This window comes from Dysidea avara, chromosome 4 (genome assembly GCF_963678975.1).
Source record: "Dysidea avara chromosome 4, odDysAvar1.4, whole genome shotgun sequence".
NCBI lineage: Eukaryota > Metazoa > Porifera > Demospongiae > Dictyoceratida > Dysideidae > Dysidea > Dysidea avara.
Window position 1 is genome coordinate 45,504,654 of NC_089275.1, and position 24,249 is coordinate 45,528,902.

The window sequence follows — 24,249 nt, forward strand, 5'->3', positions numbered from 1 at the left end:
CATGGCATATACGAATCATGAATCACCATAGGAAATTATTAAATTACAATTGTTATGACACTCATGGTTTCAATTCCGGAATTAAGTCATGAAGTATTGGAGAAATTACATGATCACATATTGTCAGTACATTTTTAGCAAATATTTGATGCAGCAGGTAGTTACAGTGTATGCTATGGCATAATACTTTATTATACCATAGAAAATTTTAAATGATAATCTGCATGGTTTTTCGCACAATTCAAAAGGCATATCAGTAAATTTAAAAGTATGATTCAAATCTTGTGAAGCTATATAGCTGAAGTAAAGATCACAAATTGGAGTCACTGCACAACAGTCTGCATATATACATATATAGTGTAAATTACCTGCAGATATAGTTTATTAACTTGATCCCACGCTTACAGTGTTCCTTAAGAAATCATTGTGAGTGTAGCAACATACCTGACAATGTATAGCTACTTTTTAATAAGCAAATAGTAGGTGTGTATAGATATGAGCAATATTGTATACGTAGGTGCAGCACCAGAGTTGTTGTACCTCAAGAGGGTCATAGACAGCTGCACGTCAGTTGTAGTACAGATAAACAATTTCAATTGTACAATTCCATCAATCAGAACATGTTCATGCAGAACGTGAACATTTATTTTATCATTACACAAAATTAAGCTCTGCCTATATACCAAGACAAGATGGAGCCATTAAGAAATTGCATATGTGACAGGCTATATATAGTCCAAACTTCAAAGCAATAATATCACGGCATATTGTTGACAGATAGGATGATAGCAGAACGATTTGAAGGCTCAACAAGACAGTTACAATAGTTTCCAGCAAAGATACAATATCACATGTTACAAAAATATTTAAAGGCACAGGCACAATAACTGTATAACTTTTGGATAGTTGTGTAACCAATTATGCACCACCTTCAGTAATATACTGTCAAATTTTACTTCGAGTCAAGTCTTAATAGTTGTCATCCTAAAAATATACCTGCAAATGCAGGGAACCATGCAGAATCTTATTAATATCTGTACATGGTCCCAATGACTTGTGCAGTCTACAAAAGGCAAGTGCTCAAAATCACCCACACAAATGGGATCAGCATGATTTCTTTAAGCTAACTAATATAGCTAATCATTTGTACTATATCCCACCAGAGACCCGTGCATGGAAAGGCTGGGGTAGATAGAACATCCTTGCCGACCACCCCAGCACTGGCTGCCAAGTGCTAGCTATATATAATAGACAAATAGCCCACACTGTTATATACTTGAGGACATCAACATTTAACCAGCCATCAAAATAGTGTAGTGACGGGTACACATGTTATTGGACAAAATGAACTGTGGACCAATACTGGCAACTTACATAGATAATCACCATGCACTTGTATGTATTTATATATAGCAGTTGTGCCATGCTCAGTATAGTCACATGCCATGTACAGTGACAGAAGCATTTAGTAAGTATCTGCCAAAAGCAACCCTGATGCATAGCTGTTCATGTAGTTGAATGTATTCATTCATCTAATAGGCTTTTATTGTACAAAGATTTATATAAGATTTTGTAAGTATTTGAACTATATACTTGTAAAATGACAATGCGAAAAAGCAAAAAGACAGCTAAGATGGTTGTCATGTAATTTCTCTATTTCAAGTCTCTTGCACAGCACAGATTTGATACATACGTAGAAGACACTGGAAGTTAGGAAATCTGTACAACATGGAAACACATAATATTAGTAGTACATGATCACTTATTTGTTCTTTTGAATTTTTAGGCCAACATTACAAAATTGATTGAAGTGTAATGTGACTGATGGGTATCATTCCAGCATGCAGTGACAAAACGTCTGTAGCACATCAAGTGCAAGCCCGGCCATAAAGTACATAGGTAAAACCAAAAATACAGCTAGCTATAGCCCATGGCCAGCCAGTCCAGTGATCAGGAAGGCAGAGAACATTGCAAACAAGAGCTGGCATCACCTTATCATGATTGTGAGAAAACAAAATTCATGTTGCAGCAGTCCCCAAAAGTCTCAGTGTTGAATTTCCACTCAAATTTGATTCCTGATTGAAACAATCATTGAGAAGTGCACATGTAGAGCTACACAAACAATGTTAAGAAGTTGCACGCAGAATTTTGTCAATGGCTTGTATAATGCTCACTGTATATTAATTAACAAATTGGCACCTGATCATGATGTGAATATGTTTTCCATTGTTGATAAAACAATTTACTGATGACGGTATGCACTAAAGCATGAATGATAAGTAATATCATCAGACTATATCCAAAATATTGTTGCATGTCAGTCCATGGACAACACACAACCAGCATTACATATGGACCAGGACTATATAGTCGGAGGCTTAACAAGAGAAAATTACATGCAAATTACAATATAAGCAGCTGGATTTAAGTATCTATTACAATTTATAGGAAAGAAATCCTGAGATGTACAAATTCAAACACTTGCCATATCATTTGAAATGCTATAACAGTGGCTGTAGAAAATATTAATGACCATTTAGGTCATTTCATTTTTGGTTGAAAATATCAATCTGAACGTGAATCCTGATGTGCTGCTGTGGTTTAAGAAGTACTTGTCAGATGTGCTAACCACTGAAATGACAACTCTGGGAAGTTTTCTAGGGGGCGATCTATGAAAGGAGGGAATCCCAAAAGGGTATAGTGCCTTTGAATGTACACTTTCATTGCTGATAAATTATGTTTATGATTTGGCCTTCACAAGTTATCAGCCAGTAGCCATATACATATAGTTTGTCAAAATTTTATTACAATAAATTATACAGGTGTAGATTAATATGATGTAAGTCTTATAAAAGCTAACGTTGCTAATGAGATGAACCATCAGTTGAAATAGCATGATCAGTAAAAAGATGTGGTTCCAAGTTTCAAATCAGTAGTTGTCATTTTATCCTCTGGCTACTCTGATATCCCTGTAGCTATTCCTTTAACTATACATAGCTATATCCAAACAGGGTGAGTTTGTCAGCATTTTCAAGGGAGCTGCATTCTAAGATCCTGTCTAGCTAGTAGCTAGTACTAGCTATACTATTGTATTTGAGTGCACATAGGAGTGTACTGTACAGAACTGCTGTACAGGCTGTATAAATAATTTTATACAGCCTTTAATAGTTCAAAAGGCAGGGAATCCCAATTGTTGACGGGCCAGGGCTGGAAACCCTGGCCCATCAACAATTGTACACTATAAACATCAAAATTGAGGGCACTCTAGTCACCAAATATACAGCACTGTGTCAGGCAAATATTCACTAACCGGCAGTATTGCTATTCTAATAAACTGCTGAAATCAGCCACACATTCAATTTCAGAGGATCTAATGCTCAACAATTTCCTGGGTGGCATGTATTTAGTTGGACAATAGCAACCAGTTAGTTTAGTCAACAGCTTTCCATAAGTATTAAGATCGAGATAGAGTACTTACCTCTAATACAGCAATCGAATAAAAATTGTGATGAGCCCATGCTGAAATCACTCTAAGATTCCACCTAAGTGTCCCAAAATTTCATGGGAGGGGGGAGGGTATGCCCCTAGACCCCCTTGGCATGATAATTCCTTTCCCATAGTGTCATTTCATTTTGTTCCCCCCCACCATCCCTTTCCAAAGGTCTGGATTTGCCCCTAGTCTTCCTGACAATATTATGTGTTAATTGATCCACTTTATTAACATATGTATGTATTCTGCTCTATGGTTATCAGTATATGTATACAATTGTATCTTGTGTTTTTTTGCAGTATTATCAATATTTCTGTCAAAAGACAAGGGTTGCACAAAAGGCTGAGCCTGCAAGCGTGCTCCCCGAAAGAACAAATTAAACAAACTATGATAAATACAAAAATACAGGACTAGCTATACACTATTACAAAGATAATCAGTGTTGGGAGTAACGCGTTACGTTACATAATATTATTACTTTTGTGGTAACTAAATAATATAACGAAATACGCTATAAAAACAGGTAATATAACTCAAGTTAATATAATATGTAATATAGAGTTAATATCCCTCCCATACTATTAACTCTTGGTAATATTATTATAATTACTTTATTTTTGGGTAATATGTAACTGTAACTAAATAGTTCTGTAGCGAATAATATGTAATATGTAACTAGTTACTTTTAAAAAGTAACTGTCCCAACACTGAAGATAATTAATAAACAACAGCAACAACATGTAACTCAAAAGAGAGGGCGACACACGTAAAAGGTTTGTGCCAAAAATCTGAAGGATATTGGCAGGTAGATTATTCCAGAGAAATGGTGAGTTAAAAATGAGTCAGTAATGATAACGATTGATGGTTGATATAGAGATGTCTAATGCAAATGAGTTTGATGGATTTTTGATATTGAGAAAAGGGAATTGCCGCAGCTAAGTAATGATTCATGATGTAGCAGTTGGTTGATAGTGAACTTGTCTCTGATGTAGTTGATTAATACAATAGCTTGTGAGCAGAAGTTCAATAGCTTCCACAAATCCAGCTGCTTGACATCACCAGTTTGAATGATTATTCAAGATGCTGCAACTAACAAGAATCCCCCTTTTCTAGATCTTAAAAATGCTTTTGGTTCAGTTTCGCGTCGACTGATTGTGGATATGCTTCAAGCTGTTAAGGTGCCCCAATTTTTATCCTGTTATAATAGTCTTTCTACTCAGTACTGTCAGTTGTCATCTCAACTAAAACATGGGAAATGCCACCCATTCCATTTCATAAAGGGGTTTTTCAAGGAGATACACTATCCCCTGTAATATTTTTATTAGCTTTTAATCCTCTATTGAAGTTAGCAGAAGCTCTGAGCAACCCTCATGGTTATACAATCCAGCTGCCAGTTGAGGATACTGATGATCTCCCTCCTGTGAACTCTTTTGTGTATGTCAAATGGAGTGAATGTGATGATGAACCACCTGGCTGGTATAAAGCTCAGATTGACCAATCTTTTTTGGATGGAACCTGTAAGACCATATATGATGACAAAGATGATCATGTAGTATACAAAATAGTTTACCTCAAGAGTGTTGAGTGGAAAACCTGTTCTAAGAGAGCAAGCTAGGAAGTTTGTGTCTCTGCATGACAGCCCAGCCATAGGCAAATCGGAGCGATCTCCTAAATTTGCAAATTCTATGAAGCACTCATTGAAAGGTTATGCAGATGATGTAACTTTAATTTCAAATGATGTTGATGCACACACCTCAGTGTTGCAAACCATTGATGAAAAAGCTGCTGATTTATACCTGTTTTTTAAACCTATTAAATGTGTTTCATATCTTTTTAATGGTTCAAGGATCATTCCACAAGGAATTTCTTTATCTAATGGTGTCACTAGATCAATTGTAGAAGGTGAGACCAAGTTTTTAGGAAAGTTGATCAGCCGTATCTTTGAGTGCTACTAAAAGAGCTGCAGGTAAACAAATGATTACTAGACTGACTACCCTACTGAATGCAACTGATTCTCTCTGTATTCGCGGAGAGTACAAGCTTTGGATATATAGAAACTACATCATATCATTGCTACGTTTTCACCTATGTGTTGATGCAGTGTCAAATAGGACAATTTCACAGATGGAATCAACTGCCATTCGTTATCTGAAGAAGTGCTCCCTCGCAGTGCAACTAGAGTAATTCTGTATTATCCTGGTGTTTTTCTGCCCTAGTATTATTACACATGTTTCCCGAGAAGCCAAGCTCAGCTTACTAGCTTGTGTCAGTGCTTCTTCTGACCATCGCCTTCAAGAACTAGGATTGCAACTGCAGCTTGTGAGAGTCTCTTTACAAATACAAGATGATGACTACTCTTTGCTGTTGTCTGCTCGTGAGCAACTATCTTCAATCCCAACTGCTCGATCTTTGTATGTTAAAGCTAAGCGTTTATTTTGCAACAGCATTAAGTTCCAATGTGAGTATCCCTCTGCAGACACTTTCAGTCCAGTGTAAGTTTAGAGATTCTGCTAAGTTAGAGGAATCGTGCAAGACATGAAACCGGCTGATGTCTGGTTTTCATCCTGGGCAGTCAAATGTCATTTCTTTTGTGGGCTGCTTCAGATACCTTACCAACTGCAGTTAACTTAAGGCGTTGGTGTGTTCAATCTGATGTTAAGTGTACATTGTGTGACTCAACTCGTCCTACCACAGCTCACATCCTAGGAGGCTGTCCTGTTGCCTTATGCAACAGAGATATACATACTGTCACAATCAAGTTCTTCACCTTCTGGCCTCTAAACTCAAAGAAATGTTTAGTGACAATCCATCTATCCATGTTTTTGCTGACCTTCAGGGTTTACGATCTAGTGAAGCACCTCAAGCCACTATTCCATCTACCTTACTAATCACACCTTACAGACCAGATATCATTGATATAACTCAGGCAAACCCTCTGTTGCTTTACTTGAACTAACCTGCTCATTTAATCTGCTAGGTCTAGAAAACAAAACAAAGCTGAGTATCATCAACTGCTTGCGGAATTTGATCACTTACAGATCCCAAACTATTATGAAACCATTGAAATTAGTGTGCTAGGTCACTACCTACCTTCTTCCATTCAGAACATCAAGAACTTTATTGACTTTGTACTACAACTTTGTGTAACCACCAAATCTTCCATCCGAAAGATCCTCAACAATATATGCTGCTCGTCAATATATGACAAGATTTTCTTGGCCAGAAATTGTAGTGATTGGTCAACCAAGCACTTAACTTAATTTTTGTCTTGTAATTATTGTTGTTGTTGGTCTTTTTTCTTTTTTTTTTTTTTTACATGTACACACCTTGCCGTGCCCACAAGATCTCATTTTGCTTGATCTGACAGTGGTCGCACGAGACCGAGGACTAATAATGTATTGCCAGTGCATGTATCATCATATTACTAGTGATGGTTCTCTCTCTGTGCTATATAGCTACTGCTGGAGAAGCATACTCCACTATGGAACGGAAAAATACATTTATATGCTTGGCACTAGTTTGAGTTGAGAATAATATGATCTGCGTGGGTATAATTCCTCTCATCATAGATATTCCACGCGCCAAATATCGCGTGGAATATCTATGCTCTCATCAGTTCACTTAAGCGATTAATATTTTTAATACTTGATTAGAAAATTACAGGCGTTTTGTACCATAGTGCGCGTTGTTCTCGTAACAGAAATACACCGTTTAGTTTTGTGGTGTGTTAGAGGAAACTTTCCGTTTATGTTTTTACTGGTATTCTTTTTATGACTAAATTATTGACAAATGGCTCAAAGCTTGGCGACAGAATCGAACCCAAGGAGGCAAAACTCTTTCAAAAACAAAAGCGGTGAGCGAAGCAGTCCTGTACCCCCAAAAGGAACAAGATTAGACGAAAATGAAGAAAATATGGACGACCAAAAAGTCAGTCAAGGTCGTTTGTCGCCCAGTTCAAGCCCGCGAGCACGAGCCGCCAGCGGTTCAAAGGATCTCGCACACTCAGTTCACTCTGGATTGTCCGCTAGAATGTTGGAACTTAGTAAACCTAAAGGAGAAGTTGTTCCTAAACGACCCAAGAGTCCATTAGCTAAGAGAGGCTCACCGCTGGTGGATAAAAAACCGAGACAGGCGAAGAGCCTTGCTGTACCGGAAAGAAGTACTTCGCCAAGGCAACCAAGGACGTTCAAAGAGTCGCCAACGATGAAACTAAGAAAGTCGTCAAGCGAGGCTGTGAACCCAAAACCTATTCTAAAGAAGAGTACAAGTGCAGTAAATAATGCCGCCCAGCCACCGCACGTATCTGCTACTCGAAGGCGGTCAAACGACCAACCATTTTCTGGTGTAGAGTTTGGTAGGTCAGTACAGGACACTTTTAGAATAAAGAAAAAGAAGAAAAAAGCTGAAAGTGATACTTACGGGACAGTGGACTTTGACAATGCTCTGAACGGTTCAGAACCAAGACGTAGTCGATATCATAAATCGAAATCACTGAAACCTCTTGGTGGAAAACTTGGACTAGGTCACAACTTTCAGTTGATATCTCTGACCAACCCTTCATGGTGTGACCACTGCGGCGACTTCATCTGGGGTCTCAACAAGCAGTGTATTAAGTGTTCCAGTGAGTGGTGAACATATGTGTGAAACTAGTGTGTGTAGTGTGCATGTGTGGCAAACAATTTGGCTGCCAAAAAAATTGGCATCCAAATTTTAACTACATTACAGCTGTATGTGTGTGCATGCTTCACTCTGAGAAAGAAAAGCTGTGACTTTCCCATTGACACACTTGACTCTATTCATTGTAAACCTGGATGCTTATTAGATTAACCCATACTGTTTTCCTGTTGTTGTATGTCTTCCCTTCCCTCCTAAAGAGGAAGTGGGTACATTAGTAGTTATTCATTGTATGCAGTCCTAGTGGTACAAACTCTCGGTACAATTATATCATGTGTAGTGATGCGTTTCACATCCTATGTGCTCACAGTACAAATGCTAATTGTCTCTTTCTTGCCTTGCCTAAAGCCATTTCAAGTGCTTATTTCAGAGATCTCTGCATGTGGTACTAGAAGACCACCTGGGTCTTTAATGGATTATCAACACTTGATCTATGGTACATCCCATAGAGTTAGTGGTACTGTTCCCTATTGACACTCTGGCCTGTTGTGTAAGTGTATGGACTACATGCAGTGTACCTGTGCTTGCAACACCAGAATGGTACTAATACTCTTCATTACAGCAAGCTTCTATGTATATTTAGTCTGTGTACAGGTGCATAGAGTGTGGAACGCATCAGTTCCCCCATCTTGGTAACAACGTTGAGCGTTCAAGTGCTATGGGTGTGTGTATTATTCACACCAGTATAGAGTAGTGGTGTTACCATCTCTTATGTATTGATGACTTCTTTACTGGAGCATTATTATGTGTTCACTTTCTATTGTAAAGTCTAGATCATGTTAGCTTTCTTGTATATAGTGTGCTCATACCTTTGTAGTCGTGATATAGTTATAAGTGCATATTGAGTGTGGCTTTGTAGTGTGGCTTTGTAGTGTGATAACGTTTTTGCTGCTATCTTCGTACTCGTAGTTTTGTGTTGTGGAGCATAGAGGTTTGCCCTAATCTAGTAGCTTTAAGTTTACATGTTAATTTTATAGGCCGCTTGCTACACTGCAGTATCCCGTATATGACCAGTTTATGTACTGCCTTGTACATTGTTCTACACTACACAAAGTTTTCTGTTCACTTTCCCTTTTAAGGATAAACCCATGGTACCCAAATGTATGACTGCATGTGTGTGCACTGTTCAACAACACCTTTAGGGATCTCATAGTCATATATATCAAAAATGTCAGACTTGTTTTTACCACACAACATATGCTGTTCCACCAATCACATTACCTATTGATATTTTAATAACCTCATATTAGCCAACAACATGCTACACACCTGTAACTTGTGGTAGATCAGCAGTTGTTGTTATCTATGTTGTGGTGTGTGTTGTCACATGTACACAGCAGAGTGAATGTTTACCTTGAAAATGAGGGCACCTATATTTTCAAGCATCCTTTTGGTATCTAAACTGAACCTGGAAAATCAGGACACTTGGTTGGTCCCAAGGGGTCCATGTTATACAAGTTCTACTCCCTAAATTCCTATCAGATATAACGATGGATGTCTCTGTGTGATTTTCCTGATTCTGAGTGCATTCCAAGCTTGAGAGGATGATTATGAATATATTTTTCTTGTGTTAGTTTTGTATATACTTGTACAGAGCATGCATTGTTGGGGCCATAAAATGAATGGCTTGTGAGATATAAGAACTGAATAAAATGATTTTCTGCTGCTCTTGTTTTTAAAATGACACTTGATCAGTTTTTGATTTGATTCGTTATCACTGAATGACTTGTATGGTAACAGTGTGTGTTTTGTTATAAACATCACTTAAGTACCTGTTGTAAAGAAGAGAGAAGTGGGTGTCTTTAAAAGGGGCTAACTTTTATAAGGCTGTGTTGCAGGACATTGTCCATAAGTGTGCCCGTAAGCTTCTGCCTGTGTATCTACCCATCCGTGCTCCCATGCACTTCTAGTAGCTGTGCTGCTTCTGTCACATAACCTCTTATTCTTCCTAGCTCAATGGGTTTTGGGATGTCGATATTGCTAACTTGTTTTGTCTTTGAACACTTATAATATTAATATATTTCTTCAGTGTTGTTGTATTGGATGTCTAGTTCATAGTCGTGATCCTATTGTGTACAATGAATTGAATTGAAAGTTATGGTTTGGGATTAATACAACATCAAGTGGTTTATATATACAACTTTGCTGACATTGTAACTACATAATCAGTTCAGGATTTTTCCTCTTCATGTACCATATTTCCTTGTATATAAGCTGGGGCTTTCATTTCCTTCAGAGCATTTTTTTACCCAGCCTATAAATGAATAGGGCCTTTATTTGAGACTGGGTGTTTATTTTGGATAGGTCCAGGTGACACCCAGCATTTGAACTAATTTTAGTCATGATAGAACATCATTATTGTATTTGCATGCACTTGGACTCGCATGGACTACTCATGTGATTATTCGAACGTCTTCATCCCTCACTTGTCTCATGTTAATAAGTTTTGAAGAAACAGCAGCAGCAAGGGATGGAATTAAAGGCACCAACAGTGGACTCCATTACTACCGCGGGCCTCTATTTGAAACCAGGCATTTATTTTCCAAATTTGCTGGAACCCCCGGCTTATATTCAAGCAGGCGTTTATTCAAATGTGGCTTTGTACAAGAAAATGCGCTAGTTTCTTTTTCTAGAGAAAGCATTTTATGTTCATAAAACTACATTTATAAACACACATGGGCCTCTATTGAGCCTTATGTAAAATCTCTCGAGTGTTGACTTGCATAGCTATGTCATCTGATAAATATCTCACCAAACTTGTTTGTTAACTATTTTGACAGCACTGATGATGATGTAGCTTATAAGAAATTCCATAATTAAACACATATTGTTTGCTTTATAGCAGAATTCTGCTGTAGTGATATGATATGCGTTTGGTGCATGTCACACACACAAACACATTACATCATTGTGTTAAGATGGAAGGGAAAGTTTTATGGTTTTGTGGCTTCATTTTGGCACAGTTTCTGTTTACTATCAACTTCCTAATGTGTTCATTATCTGTTACCACAGCCAGTACAATTATAACACAAGACTAAACTGTGTCTTGGATTATGTTCTGTAGTTTCAGTTCTTTATTAAAATGTGAGCTTGTATGTACAGTAGGTCTTGGAAGAAAACAAGTAGGGTGTGATTATATGACATGGATAATGCAGAGTTTGTAATTTGGATGAGAATTTCCTTGTTGTACATTTGCCTCAGCTTTTATAAATGTGCATTTATCACCTCACTGCTAAATGCCTTTGTAGATGTGTGTGTGTGTGTGTGTGTGTGTCCTTGGATGTGTGTATGTCCTTGGATGTGTGTATGCACTCAGTGTGTTGGGGACTCTTATAATATAAAATATACCGAAATATTGTGTACAAATCTAGAGCAGCTAGTCTTTGAAGTATATCATGTTATTCGCATAGCACAATTCACCCACTAGTATAAATGAATACATTTCATCCTCCTACAGCGTATACTGGCTCTTACATACTTGTAGGTCAACTTGTGATGTTGTACTATTTATGACTGCATACTGTTAAGTGTTACATGGTCAATTGATCACCAATTGGTATCCTCTGCATTAGCCCTCAGCCATCTCTGACTGTGTTTGGGTGTAATGTGGGTATTGATGGTTCAGTGGGCCATGATGTGTATGTGTGTACTGTACTGGTGGCTAATGTACTGTAACTGGGTACACTATAGTGGGGGATTAGTGGATAGTTGTAGCTGTACTTTAGCACTTGTGCTAAAAATAATCACTTGCCAAGAGTTTATTAATTCCATGTTGTATTCTTGTGTGCAATCAGATGTGTTTTTATATACATATGCGTGCACATAGATACATAGATCACACGTGCACACACACATGAACTCATCTGTACACACACGTTCATGATCAGGATTTACTGTATCGGATTTGACCCCTGTTGTGACAAGATATATAATGTCATGTTTTTTTGTTGTTTTTTTTAAGTACAAGGAGCTAATGTATGCCTATTAAGTAGCAGTGACCCCAGTAAGACTAGCAATGTTGAAACCTTCACCATTATTGTTTGGTTGTTTGTGGCTGTGTTGACACTTTCTACATAGTACTTCTTTCATTTTAGTGAAGAATGAGAAGCCATTTTTTTGTGTTAAATATAGTTTTATTCCAACTAAGGTAATAAAATAGAGATTCATTTAGATTGCTAACCTGAACCAATACTACTACAGAACCATTAGAAGTATGTACGCCACTGTAAGGGCTGGGTAAGGTGTAAGTGTTTCTTCATAGCAACAAGTCAGTAACTGTATCGTGTGTCTGAGTGAATGTCCCAATTGAATAGTAGCATGGTGCATGTAATGAGCCAGAATACACCCATGTTGTTTAAACAGTGTCCTTTTGATATTGCCGCAAATGAGACTTGAATCCTTTTGGCACTTATCCCACTCAACGTTTGTCCCTTCCTTACATTGTTTGTACATTGGATTGCATGTGAGTGGTATAGTGAAGTATTGTGCATAATATCCACCTGTTTACTATCTGTATTATTCTCCACTCTTGTACACACTTAATTATTAAATTGTCCCCACCATTGTGCTGCCTAATCCAGGATACAGCACAACCTAATCCAGGATACATGTACTCCATATGGAGCCACTACACTACCTGTATTTCGTCATGTCATGTGTGTGTACATATGTTAATCATGTAGTTCCAAATTCCTAAATTGGTAATAACAATGCACCTATGTATAATCCAGTTGTAGAAACGGTATAGTGATCTGAGTATAGTGATCTGAGTAGTAGTAGTAGCGGTAGAGTATAATGGTGAAAAACAGTGATTTGAGCTAAAATTTTGCTATCTAATGTCTTTGATGTTCTTTTAACTTTAGTACATAACACCTATATAGTGGAACCTCTACTTAATGAACACTTTGGGAGCATTTGACTTATATTTCAAATATGACCCATTTCTTAACTGTGTAAAGAGATGCAGGCCTTGTGTGTCAGTGCAAGATGGTTGTGTAGTATAATATTCAAACCCACAATCACTTGTTACAATGTAGTGTATATAAGTAGATCCCATGATTGTTCCCACAGTGTGCAATGATGATGATCAGTTTAGACTAGAGTCTCTGATCAGTTGATGAGACAACCCTTGGCTGTCTGAGCACACTATAGTAATGTTATGAAAATGGGATGTGTGTCAATGTGTGTGTTTGTCAGTCCAACATGCGTGCATGCATGCATACATACGTTCTTCATAAGCAGTGTACTTGGTAATATATGCTGACTTAGTGTGGCCTTGTTGGCTTTAATGGGAATTTCAGGCCTACTTTGTAGAAGTTTAGGTGTAATTGTGTTGTGTATCAAACCATCAGTGGTAATCATGTTGTATGTAACTTTGTAGTGCTTTTGCCTTTTGCAAGCTTTGTAGATTATATTCTGTAGGCTCCATAGGTATATATTTACACACGCATACATGTCGGAATTTTTGTAGAGGTTATCTCATGGTGGTATTGGGAAATGTTATTAGGGCAGATGTTTGTGCTGGCTTCTGTCCATACCATATGTGTGCTGAACTTGCCATCTCTGTTAAACCTAATCTATCCCAGACATCTTGGAAGAATGTTGAAGAGTGTGTTGTGATTTCATGTGTCTAAATGAGTGTAACGTGTGCATATGGGACCACGGACAAGTGTTCTGATTATCAAGGTGTCCTTATTAGTGAGGTGTCCTGTGTATGGACCACAGGCATGTGTCCACATTTTGAGTACATTTTTTGGTGAGGTTCACTTTGATCCAGCCACACACACATTGGGATAGCAAATTTATCCAATACAGACCAGTTTCACTCAGAACATGAAATTCAATCTCCCAACAGTTAAATCATCCATAAATGGAGAGTGTAATTTGGTATGGTTCCTCAAAAGGTTTCCATACTCAAGTGTCACTCTAGTCTGTAAGTACTAATTACAATGTGCTTGTTTGTAGCTATATGATTGTCAATTGGCCTGATATGTCAACTAACTGAATCTTTGTAATAACTGCTGTACTGCTATTATATACCTGTCTAAACCCTACATATCCAAGGCAAATATTCTAGAGAATACTCTATTTAGTAATTGACTGATACTGAAGGTACATAATAATTCACATGGTATTTAACCAATTTCAATTTTAGCATCAGTGTGTATTCTACTGACCACACCCATACACCTGTTAGTCCAGGATATTGCCTTGTATGGCTGTTACTAAGTGTTGTGGGAATTGTATGGCTTATTTGACATTGTATGACTTCATTGTGCTGTTATATGGATTTGTCTTTAGCCACAAGATCAGGTGTCCACCCCAGCCCCTGTTCACACCTCATAACTATCAAATTGTATGCTATTAACACTAATAGGGTTAGATAAACTGACATAGTTATTACCCGTAAAGTTTTATATTGACCACCAATGTGATCTGCTTTGTGAAATGCTTAAAGCAAATGTCCATCCATTTTCTTATTAGCTGAACAATTTATAATTAGCCTACTTTTACAGGATTGTTGTCTTCCAGCTTAGCTATGTGCTTCAATAAAGTAACTATTATATATTTGTTGATATTTTCCATGAGGATCATGATGCATGGTGTGTGTATGTTTTGTTCTTGGATGTGTTAGTCACACACTGATTCCATTTGTAGTGTGTTATGTGCACTAGTCAATTATCCATTGAAAACACAGCTGTTGTGCCCCTGTATGTGTGTTAGGGATATGACAATGTGAATCATTTCATGGAATAGTAACAATGAATCCCACATGTGTAGTGAGTTGAGAATAGGATGGTGTGAGCTGTATAGCACACACACACACACACACACACACACACACACACACACACACACACACACACACACACACACACACACACACACACACACGCACGCACACACACTCCACACGATTATTCATAAATTTTGAGTATATTTTTTGTAATGGACTATAAGCCAACTCTTACAATAATGTAGTATCCAAAATGAAAGTTATTTTCTTCACAAAATTCTACGTGTATCGTATGTAGTTTCAGGGTTTTGTGCATTTTGTAATCTCCTAAGCTACGTATCTTTCCACCAAGTATTTACCATTTGTGGTTTCACCATCAATCCACAAAGGAACTGCCATTTTACTACCAGTCCATTACTCTCTGGGTCTCCATGGTAATGCTGAACCACTAAATGGTAGAAGTTGTGAGGATTGTTTACTTGTCAAGTTACAAGTGTTATTAATTATACCAGATTACATTATTTATTAATTGCCTATATCCTTTGTTGAAAGTCCGTCTGGGCTTGATCTAATAATTGAAGGATAATGGACAATATTATCCTTCAACATAGTTGCATAAACGAAAATTTCCCGATATACAATAATCTGTTGGTATTTATACACACTACATTTCCCATTACATGCAGCCACACATTCACCAGAAGCCACATACCACCCACCACACTGGGAAAAGCTTCTGATACAGCTATACCAACATCCTGTAGTATATATACCTAGAAGGGACACAGATATTACCCCATAAAGTAGAACAATTCTCAAACTAGAGGAAACATGGCACCTGATGGTATAGCACAAGGCAGCATACATGCGATACTAAGAAAAAAATAAAGCCGAACCTGAGTCAAACATGTACTATAGCTGATTGGAATAATTCTTTGTCTACAAAAAAAAACTGCTCTCCTTGTAAAAATGTATGTATATATTAAAAAACGCTTCCCATCAGGTGAATTCTGCAGGCTCAGTCTCACTTACCCAGACAACTCATTATTTTTTTAAAAACTGACCTCACGAAAGTTATTAAAGTTTCAGCTAAACAGTATGGGCTGCTGTTCGTATGTACTATAGTGTTGTGTGCTAGCTTATAGTCAGATTGTTCTTTTATCGTATGTCCACTTGTCCTCTATAGAGTGTAACTTCACTTGTCACCATCACTGTGTCAATAAGGTCTACCTAGACTGTGTACAAAATCCACCCACCAACCACAGACTACAACCAGTCGTGTCTAAATACACTAAACGTAGGAAGGCTGTACCAACCATCACTAGCAGACCTAATGTAAGTGTGCATGCGTGCTTTTGTGTGTGTGTGTGTGTGTGTGTGTGTGTGTGTGTGTGTGTGTGTGTGTGTGTGTGTGAAGTGTGAAGTGTGAAGTGTTCCTCTACATGTATGTGTGTACTGTATACGTAAAACACTGTATGTTTACCAGAAGACTTATAGTGTAGGGAAAACTCCTTTACATAGTGTTCATGCTACCCTCTAACCTCAGGATAAACTGCATAGTTCATGTCATGCCAGAGGAGGTCTGAAGCATAACATGTACCATTTACGTTAATTTTTGAGATGACTACGGATAGGGTGCATATAGCATGGAAAGAGGGTGGCAGCATTTCGTGGTGGCTGTGATACTCATCTCTAACCAGTCAATTGTTGCTGTCATTTGTCTGGGGGCTTTTTTCATCTTTCTAGTCTCGTGTGATCCCTGATTTGTGGAGTAGACTGTTTAGGATAACTTCTTGGGTGTTTTAATATCATTTTCTTGAGTGAACCCCTCTCTCTGCCTTTCTCACTCATCAACAAAGACATTTACAGCATCCGTGGCCTGGCTTGAGATCTTGCATGATTGATAGCCCGAGTTAGAAAAAACCCTATTCTGTTTAGTAGGGCTTAATGTACTGTGCCATTTCCATGTACTCGTCATATTTCATCAATCGGGAAATATTTCAGTGCTCAAGTTCAGTTTGTTTCTAAATCTATTAGGCTCTTGTGTAGCTTAAACTTCCTCTGATGCCAGGCCTAACGTGGCATGACACGATGAGATGGGCTGACCTGAGCTAGGATACAATTTTATTTTTATTTATTTATTTATTAATGCTTTACAGCACAGGTGCTGAAGGTCTATAGGACACCTGGTCCTACAGCCTGTTCAAGTTTGTTACAAAAGTATGTTTGACAATGTGAATTAATGTGCCCAACGATTTGCTTTAATCTATATTTCTACAGAGGTGCTTGTGTCCTTATGTTTGTTTTGCATTTGTGTCCTTAATATGGAAATACATATTATTTCTATTACTCTACCACTAATAGTTTACAGACAGCATAGACCTGGTTGCTATGAGACAGAAGGAGACAACTGCTCAATCCACAACGTCTTACGCTACAGCAGAAGAAAGGACAGCATTAATGGGGAAAATTAATTCTTATAATGAGGGACAATCCCCAGCACACCAAATTAAACTAGTAAGTGAATGTGATTTGTACGTAAATGGCATTTACAAAATGTGATGTCAGTCATAATTGAGAAAATGGTCATGATAGTGTGAGGACTTCATCGTACAGTATCAAAAATCAACTCTGTTTTTGGCTTTCACAAATGGAATCATTGGCAAAACCTCTGAAACAGTATTGATTTTAAAAAGCTTGAATTTGTATTGCAAGTAAGTGTATATGCCTCACCTTCATCCCTGCTAGAATATTTAAATGTTATCATAGTGAAATGCCATCTCTCCCAATACTCTGTACAAAGTCCCAACACTATTGCCATCATTTTTACGTTGTGACATAAATATAGATAAGGTCATATCTATGTACATTCCAAATACAGAGGGTTAGAAGTTTAGTGTGTAATTTACATGTGAAAAGTATAGTCGAGTACTCTCTAGAGTTAACGATCAGGCACTCATGAATACTAGCTACTTGTAGTTATACCCATTTGACATGTTTTGTACCAACCTTAAAACAGCTTACAGCTTTTTCAAGTATACACACACACTGTATTGAAGTACTGATGTTAGTGTCCCTGGAAAAAAACAAATAAATGCCAATCAAATTCTACAGCCTTCATTGCGTTACTTCCTGATGACAAATACATCATGTGAGCTGGGTCACGTGATCTTAACAAGTACTCGAGTACCAATTTTACTATCTGAGTACCAAAATCCTTAACAAGTACTCACCGAGTATTAGTATTTGTTTCAACCCTAAATTTAACTTCTTTTTTTTTCACAATTACAGTAGTTGATTACTTTTCTTATACATGCACACCTTGGTACCCTACAACTATACATGTAAACAGCAACTCGAAGTGGCTTGATCATTCTAGACTACTTCAATAATACTTTGTAGATGATGAAAAACAGAGAAGTGAAGTGATTTTACTCACAGATTACTAGTGCTTCAGCACATAAACTGCATTGATACTACAGTGGTTGGCGAGATAATTTTCTGATGTTAACTAGGCTACAGTCAAACAGACGGCCTTGTATATTGAAATGGGCCTAGTACATATGATAAACTTTTTGACAGATGGTTTATTATTGTACATTAGTGATAAAGAGGTGGTCTGTATATGAGAGAAAATTTAGTGCCTTTACCAACTTGTTTTCTGCACCAAACAGTTAGAGTCAACTCTGGACTATCAAGGATTTGTAAGGGTACACATGTGTGTCACTCGACCCATCCATGTATCAGCCGGTATCACTCGTAACTCATGGTACGGCCTGATGAAACCTGTTGAACATCATCATAATAAATCATCAGCTAACGACTCTGGCATTGATTCTGCCATAGAGGTAAGTCAGTCTGTATGTGTGTTTGTATGTCCATGTCCATTTGTGTGTGTACTTGTTTTTGTTATATAGTTCTCTGGAATACTATATTATAAGTTGTCTGCCACACTGTATTGTATGTATTATGTGTAAAAATGATTTCTATAATTGTGCATGAAAGTGTATATGTATAAGATTGTCAATCAAAGAACACACTAATGAATGTTGGGCATTAAATAGAATAACACATGTCAAATATTCATCTCCTTATAAGTGTTTTTCGAGTCAATCCACAAAGCTAGTTGGTTTACACTATAGAACATTTGTACTAATTAGTGTTGGTCATATACTACACAGGTAGATTTGTTGTTAACACTATCCTATTAATTATCTTATTGGATTATGGCCAGCTAGTATTGATTATCAAATTAGAATAATCACATTGTAATAATTACTGACATCTTATTGGCTACTGGTACGTATAGTGTAGGGATGAAGTTTTTGTGAATTTTGCGAGTAGTACTATCTTAGTGAAAATATAATCGTGAAACGTTTTCTGTACATATAGCTATTACTTTATCCAAACAGTTGTCTAGATTTTCATGAATTTAAAAAAAAAGTGAAACTTGTGTGTTTTACACAAAAGTTTCATCCCTAGAAAATTGGTATAAAACCTTGATTATGCTTTAGAATTAAATGTGCACGTTTTAGCAAAAAAATAAAAACCGCATAGTTTGCACACATTTTCAAATTTCTTTTATTTCCTTAGTGTTATCTACAGTGTCCAACCTGTTATGGAGCCCTGTACTAACTCTCATGTGCAACCATGAAGGCGCTTGAATGAACAAAATGATTGTTTATGTCTACGGCATTGTAAACAAATTTCTTAACACACATGCCCTTTAGTGCTATAGAATCATAGTTGAACTCTTGAACTTGGCAAACAAGTTGGTGTATATAGTAGGTTTAATAGATTTGAAAATTGCTTTAAAATAACAGTGCAATGGAAATTAATTTTATAGTACATGTAATTTCACTCATGAGATGTTCACAAATTTGGAATGCCTAGTTTATTCTGTGATAGGAGTTGCATAAAAGCCGTTGTATTTGTATAAAAGTCCCTCGAAAAGAACTGTACAGTGCATATTGTAGACTGTCTTGAATAAAAATCAGCGATATTGCCATTTTATGTAATATTTTCTCATCTTAGTGGAAATAATAGAGAACCTTTAAAGATTTCTTTTTAATTTTGAATGATTGCTATTCATATTCCTGTATATTGGTGTTTATATATTACCGGTATTATTTTTCTATTTATAGACCACCTTCTACTTACCAGCTGATGCTAATCGGTTGGTACATATTCATAATAAAACAACAGCAGTTGAAGTGAGTCTGTCCGTCTGTGTGTGGTGTACAGTGTGCAGAATTTTATAATGCTATATACACACGTACCTGTGCATCATTGATTCCACTAAATTATTGAGTTTCTCATCCCCACACCTTACCTGCTGTGTTTCAGTAGGGTTGGACAACTTACTTTGGATATTTGGGCCTTCCTCACTAACATTTATGGGAGATGGGAGTTTTGGGATAACTCCATGTTGTCCGCTCCATCCCAGGGATAGAATGGACTAATGTTAGCATGGCCAGTGAGATGGGACTTTATAAATTGCAGGCATTTGTCCCAGTGGTACAGGTGTGCAATGGGATTTTTAAAAATATCATTGGATACTTGTTTGCAGCAAGTGGACATGTGTGCTTGATTTCAGAGGTCTAAATATGTGTGCACAAATGAACCATGGATAAATATCCGTGTTAACGTTTCATGGTATCCTGAGGTTCCCTTGTACAAATATATATATATACATGTGTACATAATTATGTGCAGCAGCTGCAAATATGTGTATTGCTAGTGTAGTATATCCCTACTATTCCCCACTATTCCCTACAGTTAATATCAATATTACTGAAGAAGTTTTGTGTCACTGATCATCCCAACAAGTTTCAACTGTTTGAGGAATACAAAGCTGATGGTAGAGCTGATGGTAAGTATTACACCATCCAACATGTTGCAGTGTTGTGTTTGCATATGCGTGTGTGTGTGTGTGTGTGTGTGTGTGTGTGTGTTCATGTGTGCAGGTGTGTACGTGCACGTGTGTGCATGCATGCACACATGTGTAGGAATAATCTCTGTTTCTCTAGTGAGGTTCTCTCCTGAGAAAATGTCTACAGCTATTTTAGAAAGCTTTCTTCTTGCTATTGAAAATATCTTCTTGCTACACATATTAGTCTACCATCACTAAATTGAGAATATTTATCATAACTCACTTAACCAAACTAGGTATTCAGTCAATCAGTAAAGAATGCTATTACATTAGCTAACTACATTATCTATACAAATTGTTCCCAGTTGTTCTCACATTAATGACACTACTAGTACCAAGTTGTGGATAAAAATTTCATCACATTGACTCTGTGTTTCCCTGACAACTGTATGAGCACTGTAATTGTTGAAGAGTTCCATTTTTGGCAATTTTAATGTAGAAAAGATGTGATGACCTTGACTACAATGGGTATGTGGTTTTGGGTTTCTTTTCAGCTTTACAATTTTTACCTACATGCATGTTCAACTAGAAGATCGTACACCAAAATAAGTATTGTTCAACTTAAACCAACCCTCTGGTGTTTCTTAGCAATGAGTGTAGGTCCACTAGTGAGTAACAAGTGAAAAGAAAACAGTATGTATGTTTTAGAGTACAGTGAAATTCACATTTTGTTTCACGGGCATAGTAAAGTTTGTAAGAAAAATCTCTGCAAAAGGCTTGTTAAAATGGTTCTAGTGCACATTTCTGTGACTTATTTTTTGATTTCGTTTTCAAATGAAAGCAGCCCTTTTCCACCTTGTAACAATCATTTGGATTCAGATTAAATTTCCCGATCTATATAGAACAGTCGCAGTGCACACAGCAAGCTGAACACTGAGCATGATCTTTTGTGGTCATAATGGCATTTTGAGAAAAGCGATTTTTTCATTCTGCAACGTACGTGGGTGGGCTATTCAACTCCAATGCAGCAGTCAATTGTATCTGAGAACAAGAAAGGTACCAAGTTTGAGAGCTAACAAATTCTATGGCTCATATTAGGAGACACTGCAGCTGTATCATATTGCAATTCCATTACTTTCTTGTGATTAATGTTGACTATATGAAGAATGCAAAATTGTTCTATCCAAAACAATAAAAGGATCACTGGGATGGTAATGTAAACCACAATCAATTAACTCAATAGGGTGAATGAAGGAGCTTAATGTACTTAGCATTTCTTGTCAAAATAGGGATTTGTGCTCTACCACCCCAACAATCCTTTCTTGTTTCATACCTTTTTCAGTGATTTCCCGACCCTTTACTGGCACCTCATAGTAAAGCAATGGAAACAAAGTTGAGTGAAATAACAGAAGAGTGGTATTACGGGCATAGCAGGACAGCCTTTCTTCATTCGCTATACTATTACAGTGACATTAATACAGTTTCCAAGTTTATATCTTTGACTAGATAGTCTTCCTATTAAGCAGCTTAGCTGCCTTCACGTAAGACAGTGTAGTAGGGGCCCTTTCTGTGTATCCCTATTGTATGTGAGAATGATGTAACCAATGACGTACATCAGTAAAATAAGATGCCATGTTTGAATTTTACCTGTTATGCTTGTAGTGTACGGAGTTGCATGCACCCTTGTCTGTAGGATCCAATGTGCTGGTATAACCTATAATATAGTGACTTAGTATTGTGCATGTAGAACTTGGTGTAAAACTGAACCTGAAATGATTATTGTATTACTTGTAGTACGGACAGTGGCTACTGATGAACACCCACTGGAGATATTACTAGAGAGTGCTGTAGAGGGTAGGATGGCTAAACTGATACTAAGAGATAACCTCACAGGCTCCATAGATGTGAGTGTGATGTGTGTATATGCTGTGTAGCGTATGTAATATGTGTGTATGCATGCACCTATGAGATTGTGTATCTGTAATGTGGTGTGTGTGTGTGTGCTGTGTGCATCCACGTTTGTGTGACGTAGCACTGACTCATTGAGTAATGCACAGGTAACCCATGGATTCACTGGGCTATTAAGCAGTAAAGGATTAGGCTAGTGTTTTCATCAATACATAAAGATCCGATACCGAGCAGTGAATTTCACCACTGTTGATACCAATGTCTGCCATATAATTTTATGTTTGCATGTTTGTAGCTACACTGCTTGTATTTATAACGAAGCAAATACCTTCCAAACTATGCGTGATTGCTCTATTAGAATATATTGCAGTGACTGTTCTATTAGAGTATCTCGATCCTTTTATTATTATTATTATTACAGCTTTACAGTGGCCAGCATGAAGATCTGACAGCAACATGTGCTACAGCCTTTGACTCTTTCAATGTAAATGCAATAACTAGTGGTTACTAAGTTATATGCTCAACACAATTTCCAGTCTGTTATACCACAAATTTTTGCTTGCATAGTGTTTATGATGATGACGATTGGCATGAATTTTATTAGTCAGTATTGAAAATAGCTTAATAACCGATATTAATCGACTCCGATTCAATACTGATATGATTATCGATGGAACACTAGCTTTACTCGGATAGTATTAATTTGTTTTGTGCAAGTATGTGTATTGTGTGTTATTGTTCAATAAAGATGTTCAGGTGTTAACTCTTATTCACACACTCTAGTGGGATGCATTTTCTCCACCAGAGCTCAGAAACTTTATTGAAATACTCAACATGGAAGAGGAGGCATCAATTAGAAAGGTCTGCTCAACTATTCTAATAGAACACGCACCACAGTGACTACTTTACTTGTAATTATTGAGTGGTCACACAGTTAACCAGTAATCACATTATCTGTTGTTTTTTCCCTTCAGGTAAAAGAACGGTTTCAACACTGGAAACAGTGTGTATCAGAGGCCATCAGACATCGATGTCTTGAAGAAGTACATAGTCAACAACAACCACACCAGTCATCAAATAGAACTACTTCACCTCTTGCATGTACATAAATGTTTTATTGCTTATTATTTTATTATACCATTATTTTAACAGTGAAACTGTTATCTAGTAGGGTTGTACCTATACCAATAATTATATTGGTATAGGTACCAATATTACTAGTACCGGTATTGGTCAATTGTGAGTTGATAATGTGCGATGAAAAGCTAATTGACAATTTTATTACACTTCATAATTTCTGCTTATACAGTACTCTCTGGGTCTTCATGGTAACACTGGACCATGGAATGCTTATGGCAGAAGTCATGAGGATTGTTTTCTTGCTTTGTTGAGTAAAAACGGCAAAGAGGAAGTTGCATTAAAATAAAACACCCATGAAGTCATTCAGGGATCACCTGAGACTAGAAGGATCCCAGACAAAATTTATTAATGCCAGCAACAATCTGCTGGGTCACAGAGATGAGTACTACAGCCTCCATGCTAACCTCCACCTTGCAATTGCCTATTCAA

General features: G+C 37.2%; 1 protein-coding gene and 1 non-coding gene across 2 annotated transcripts; both read left to right on the plus strand.

The window, feature by feature from the left end:
• The first annotated feature begins 7,161 nt into the window (after positions 1-7,161).
• On the plus strand, positions 7,162-23,837 carry LOC136252400 (ras association domain-containing protein 1-like). The gene is made up of 9 exons (XM_066044825.1): positions 7,162-8,111; positions 16,087-16,235; positions 17,265-17,417; positions 18,575-18,748; positions 20,045-20,113; positions 20,679-20,772; positions 22,567-22,676; positions 23,464-23,541; positions 23,655-23,837. The coding sequence occupies exons 1-9, from the start codon at positions 7,280-7,282 to the stop codon at positions 23,787-23,789; spliced, it is 1,794 nt and encodes a 597-aa protein (XP_065900897.1). The 5' UTR covers positions 7,162-7,279; the 3' UTR covers positions 23,790-23,837.
• On the plus strand, positions 13,232-13,312 carry LOC136254896 (small nucleolar RNA Z157/R69/R10). Its single transcript, XR_010700830.1, has one exon. It is a non-coding gene; the product is annotated as a small nucleolar RNA Z157/R69/R10 (small nucleolar RNA).
• Positions 23,838-24,249: the final 412 nt, after the last annotated feature.

What these genes read in the sequence shown, in the direction of transcription:
- LOC136252400 (XM_066044825.1), top strand. Translation starts at nt 7,280, where the DNA reads ATGGCTCAAAGCTTGGCGACAGAATCGAACCCAAGGAGGCAAAACTCT. An exon ending in CCATCACTAGCAGACCTAAT is followed by an intron (nt 16,236 to 17,264) that starts GTAAGTGTGCAT and finishes TACCACTAATAG; the next exon opens with TTTACAGACAGCATAGACCT. An exon ending in AGCTGATGGTAGAGCTGATG is followed by an intron (nt 20,773 to 22,566) that starts GTAAGTATTACA and finishes TATTACTTGTAG; the next exon opens with TACGGACAGTGGCTACTGAT.